Source organism: Nanorana parkeri, unplaced genomic scaffold (assembly GCF_000935625.1).
Source record: "Nanorana parkeri isolate BGI_ZX_2015 unplaced genomic scaffold, ASM93562v1 scaffold641, whole genome shotgun sequence".
NCBI classification, from domain to species: Eukaryota; Metazoa; Chordata; class Amphibia; order Anura; family Dicroglossidae; genus Nanorana; species Nanorana parkeri.
Genome location: NW_017306909.1, coordinates 843,652 through 849,651, shown reverse-complemented (window position 1 = coordinate 849,651; position 6,000 = coordinate 843,652). Strand labels below are relative to the sequence as shown.

At 38.8% G+C, this 6,000-nt stretch overlaps 1 protein-coding gene across 1 annotated transcript in view; it reads left to right on the top strand.

Annotated features, from left to right (window-relative positions):
- Positions 1-6,000, top strand: part of SND1 (staphylococcal nuclease and tudor domain containing 1) — a 496,769-nt gene that overhangs the window by 107,010 nt on the left and 383,759 nt on the right. Inside the window, exon 3 of the mRNA XM_018563205.1 lies at positions 3,281-3,391. Within this exon, the coding sequence (XP_018418707.1) occupies positions 3,281-3,391 (111 nt within the window). The remainder of the gene's footprint in view (positions 1-3,280; positions 3,392-6,000) is intronic.

Genomic DNA, 6,000 nt, shown 5'->3' with positions numbered 1-6,000 from the left:
GCACACCCCCCCCCCCCCCCCCATCTTTTTAAAGAATGTGGCTAGTGTCCCTTCGGAAGTGGTTTACCTCGGTTTGAATCATTGCACACATCCCCCCTCTGTTCCCCACTGTCTGATGATTTGCGGAAGCCAGGCTCTGCCAACTGAAAGGTGTGGGAATGTGAAACAAATAGAATTCTGAAATGTCAAAAGTATGTTGCGGATAATTACTTTTGTTCAGTGAACCTTGCGCTGGGCTGGCACAGACTAAATCCCATGCTGCATTTACACACATTTTAAAATTGAAAGAGTGTTTCAAAGGAGCTGCTAGACGTTCCCCAAATCCTTTCCAGTGTTTGCCATTGCCTCATTTCAGTACCCTATGACCATTTTGTTTCAAATTGGCTTTATCTGAGCATTATTTCCTAAGACTTGACAGTAAAAGGCAACATTTACACGCACAGCTGTTTGGGAGCATGATCACTTTTAATGAATGTATTGCTCAAGATTTGGTTGCGGTAATTTGTAGGGTTTAAAATTTTACCATGTGTGACCAAAAATTATTGTAATCGCAGTGAAGATGAGTTACTTTAACCACTTGCTGACCGGGGTGTTAAACCCCCTTCCTCTCCATTCCTTTTTTCAGTATTCAGAAATGAGGTAATTTGACATTTATTCATGCAGTGGTGTAATGAAATTAATTTTAGATCATTTTTGGGGGACAGGTAGAACTTTCTTTTGGTTGTATTTAATCACTACTGAGTTGTGGGTTTTTTTTACTATATAGTGGCTAATTATTTTAAACGAACAAACCTGTTTTTCCTATGTTATGGTATGTTATGAAACATTATTACCCAATTTTTTGGAAAAATTTAAAAGATGGGTGTGAATCAGCTTCCTCTCCACTGGATCCCGAATTCCAGTGTCATCAGCCCAAACCTGCCTAATTATTGGACAGAACCAATATATTAGAGAATGCTAACCTCCTCAATCATCAGACAACATCAATGTTGAAGAGGAAATCAAGAACTACTTTATTGAAGACATGCTCAGTATTTATACAGTTCAAGAAGTCTAAAAACATAACGCAATCAAACATGAACAGCATGCAAACAGACATCCCCTCCCCGATGCCTTAATGAATGAATAGGGAGAAAGGAGAAACATGTGATGGGATTATCTGCTGAGTGTCTATCATGGTAATCGACTCCTTTACTCCTATAGTCAGCTATCTTAATCCCATCATTAACACAATACAACAAAGGGACTAATAAACTGTAACAAGTTCAATGTCCAGAATTATCCCCCTTCAGTGCTGCTGGATTCACAGCCTGTACCTATAATAAACATAGGGTCACTTAAATGTAATGCCAGGGAAAATATGCAGTACATCCCTCCACACATAAACCTAGGATAATGGTTCTATAGTCCTAGGTCCATAGTCGGTAGGAAGGAGGCTAGCCCTCAGGTTCCTCCAACAGCCCCAGTGACGGTTCAGTCCTTCACAATCGGGTTATGTCAGGTAAATGTACGTCTCGACATCATACAAGCGATTAGACGGCTCTATTGTCACTCATGCACATGCAGGGGTGGTGGGACGGGCCAATTAAAAACGCCCACCCGCCATCAAGAGTGTGCTGTCTGGCTGTTTTTTGTTGTTGTTTTTTTTAGTTGGTTGATGGTTGAGTAGCTCTTGCTCCCAATAAAGAAGTAAAAAAAAGGCAACTTAAGAATGGACTGTCTCTCTCTTTAGTTCCTTATGCACAGACTGTTTTTAAAAATGTAAAACCGTTGCACAGGTTGTTCAGGGATTTGCTATGGGATTTGCATACAGAGATTAGCCCCGCTGTATGAACAGGTTTCATTCAATCTGTTAGAATAGTCTCCTAAGAGTTGGTAAAGCCAAAATGTTTTCATTTTTTATTTTGGGTAGAGTAGTTAATAGGAAAGACAGAAGAAGACAGAAATCTTAACTGTCATTGAGGCTTCCCTTTACTTCCTGATCTCAGAGACTTACTAGGAAGTAAGAAGAAATCTCTCCAAACTGAAGACAAAATTCCCTTAGACAGTTGTCACAGTAAAAGGTGCCCCCACTGGCACAGGTGGCAGTAATGTGCTGGACTCAAGTTTGGTGGGAATTCCAAATGAATTAATGCTATAGTATGACGGCTATCTTACTGGTGTAATCACAAAAGGATCACTGGGAATGTCAGCTTTATATGCAGTGAAAGTCAACTAAGCAAGGCACAGATCCCTCCTTTTTAGCGCCTGTATACAACAAAAATGGTTTTATATAGTAGTTTCTTGTTTACACAAATGTATCAATATATGCATATATTTCAACATACACTATATTGCCAAACGTATTGGGACACCCCTCCAAATCATTGAATTCAGGTGTTCCAATCACCTCCATGGCCACAAGTGTATATAATTAAGCACCTATGCATGCAGACTGCTTCTACAAACATTTGTGAAAAGAATGGGGCACTCTCACGAAAGCTCAGTGAATTTAAGTGTGGTACCGTGATAGGTTGCCACCTGTGCAATAAGTCCATCCGTGAAATTTCCTTGCTACTAAATATTCCACGGTCAACTGTTAGTGATATAACAAAGTGGAAGCAACTGGGAACAGCAACTCAGCCACAATGTGGTAGTCCAAGTAAAATGACAGAGCGGGGTCAGCGCATGCTGAAGCGCACAGTGCGCAGAAGTTGCCGACTGTCTGCAGAGTCAATAGCTACAGACCTCCAAACTTTGTGTAGCCTTCAGTTTGGCACAACAACAGTGCGTAGAGAGCTTCATGGAATGGGTTTAAATGGGCAAGCATCTGCATCCAAGCCTTAAATCAGTGCAATGCAAAGCGTCGGATGCAGTGGTGTAAAGCATGCAGCCACTTGACTCTAGAAAAGTGGAGACGTGGTCTCTGAAGTGACGAATCACGCTTCGTGGGTGGGTCTGGGTTTGGCGGTTGCCAGGAGAACGGTACTGGCCTGACTGCATTGTGCCAAGTTTAAAGGTTGATGTAGGGGGGATTATGGTGTGTGGTTGTTTTTCAGTGGTTGCGTTTGGCCCCTTAGTTCCAGTGAAGGCAACTCTTAAGGCATCAGCATACCAAGACATTTTGGACGCTTTCATACTTCCAACTTTCTGAGAACAGTTTGAGAATGGCCCCTTTCTGTTCCAACATGACTGTATATATTTCTTTGTGTTTAGGGCAGTGGCTAACACTTCAATCATGTATTCAATTTTGTTGGCATAGAACATTTTTTTTGCTGACTTGTATATTATTTTGTTTCAGAAACATTGCAGAAGCTCTTATAAGCAAAGGCCTGGCTACTGTGATTCGTTACCGTCAGGATGATGACCAGAGATCTTCGCACTATGATGAGCTGCTAGCAGCAGAGGCCAGGTAGGTTCCATCTTATTTCACATCAAATGTACAGCTTGATCCCAGTAGAGTCTATGTAAGAATTAGAATCCGTATTGCTGCATTAATAACAATACATTTTTGTACGTGGCACTTAGCTCCTTTTTTGTATGGCGTTGATCATATTTTATTGTCCAGTCCTGGTGGGTTTTTTTTTAACTCCTTTTTCCAGGAAAGTGGTTTTATAGCTCTTTCAAGGACACTGACTGCATTGTGCTTCCCTCTGTATAAACACAAAACAGTCTACATTGTAGTGGGGCAGAACACTCAGATGCACACATGTAACTGTATACTTGTCCAGGTTATCCCAGTCTTCTAGATTTATTTCATTTAGGTTTATTTCATTAGATTTTTTTCACACCAATTTGTGAACTGCTATATCCCATTTAAGATGCTAAAATAAGACTACTATAATAATTTGTATGCATTTTTTACATGATATTTTCACTGAAATATGCAGTTGAAATATAGTCTTCAATATTTGGCAGTCGATCTGCAGTTATGCTCAGCCCGTTTTGTGATCCAGTCACCCCTGCCAGATACCACAGTCTCAAAAACCAAGTTGTAACCCCTCGCATGCTGATTGGACTGTTAAATAGCAGCACACATGCCTCCATTTTTTCTGCTCTATCCAACTCCCCTATTTCCTGCGACCACGTGTTAATGTAGTATTTTGTGTTGTAAAGTAGCAACTGGACCAAACTTGCTCCCCGTGATGGACTACAATCTCACGTTTACTAATTTGTATTGAAATTGTAGTCCATCATGGGAGTGACCCAAATGACTGTACATTAGCTATTTGGAGTTCTGTAAGGCTGGTAACCGCTGAGAATCAGGTTACCATTCATTAATGGATGCCTCCGTATTGAGGGATCCATCAATGAAAGAGTTAAGGTTTTTCAGACACCTGATCCCTTTAAGGAATCTGGTGTCCGATAGTGAGAGCAGAGTGGTGTTTACTGCTCTAACTGACAGCTAGTATAGATCATGAAAATCCAGATGTATACCTGCTTTTTTTTCCCCCTAAACTTTCAGCAATGGAAACATTTGGATACACGTTTTTATTGCTGATACAATGTTGCAGGTTTGCTGATCATTGTGGGAACGATCAGAAAACCATTAGTGACATCTGCTCCTGAAATGCTGCAGGATCAGTGTCACTAAGGTTATTATTGGCTGTCCTTAAGTTTGAAGCAGCCTAATAATAACCAAAAATTAATTAAATTATTAAGCAGTAATAGTGAGATTCATTCACAATGAATAAATGTAAAAATAGTGAAAAGTGTAAAAAAAAAATGGTGTAAAAAAATGTAAGAAAAAAATTTGATTATATTTAAATATAATTGTATACTATAATTATAAAAAAGTTAACCCTTACAATAAAAATCTGCAGCCGAGCTGCAGATTTGTTTTTCACCCTAAGGGGGTATTTTTTAAAATTTAACCCCTTATGACAGTGATGTTCAAACTATGTCGCTGTCACTAAGTAGGGCACTTAGTGACATTGTATGCCAGGTGACCACTTTTACCTTTTTAGAGCAAAAATATTAAAATGTTAGGTTTTAGTTTTAGGCTGAGAAGTACAGAAAAAAAATCTAAGATCCTAGGAATGTGAGGTTTTAAATGAATGTATCTAATGCATTCTTTAGCTGTGCTATTTTTCTAAAAATATACCACAAATCAAAATTGGGGCAAAGGTGTTTTCTTTACTTTTTTTCCCTCCTTTTTTAAATTTTATTTGTCCTAAATGAGGTGTTAGGTACACATATGTGATATATATATCTATATATATATATCTATATATATATCTATATATATCTATATATCCCTGTCTGTCCTCTAAAAACAATATATAATGTGTGGATACATTTTGTAGGAAAGTATTAATGACGTGGAAGAATCACACAGCAAAGCTGTCAAGTGCGTCGGCCATTTACAAACCAAAACTAAAAACAAGCTGTCATGAAGGGGTTAAAAAAATGTTTGGTCAGACTTCTCTTTTATTTTTGTTATTTTTTTTCTTTACCTACCTAATAAGGAGATAATACATACTTTAATGTAAAGATACTTATGTCTGTGTCTGAGAGGTGGAGGAAGTCCTTAGATTTGAGTTAATCTTACCCTGTTGCAATATGCTTTCCAGTGCATGTAAAGTAGTACAGGATGGAGAGTGGAGAATGTCCATTCTGTGATCCGTGAAACAGGAGTGCTTTATTCACAGCACATTCTGTGTCGGCTATAACAAATAGAGCTGTACAGAAGATAGAGCACAATGCTGTGCTGAATTTTCTGTACTGGAGGGCTAGCTCATAAAGAGAACCTGTCACCTCCTGAATTATATCGCATAGGGGCTTGTTGGCCCTTGTGTTATCAATAAAGTTAAGTGAAAAAAATAGTGATAAATATAAAATGATAAAAAAGTAGAACATACAAAATAAAAATTAAAAAAATAGGTGTTAAGGTAAAAAAGTGCAAAAAAATTAAATAAGATACAAATTAAAATAAAAACCAACGCCGCCCCCTTTCATCTGCGTGTGAATGAATGCATGCGTAGGACAGTGTGAGTGCGCACGCGCCAAGTGCTGCCCTCA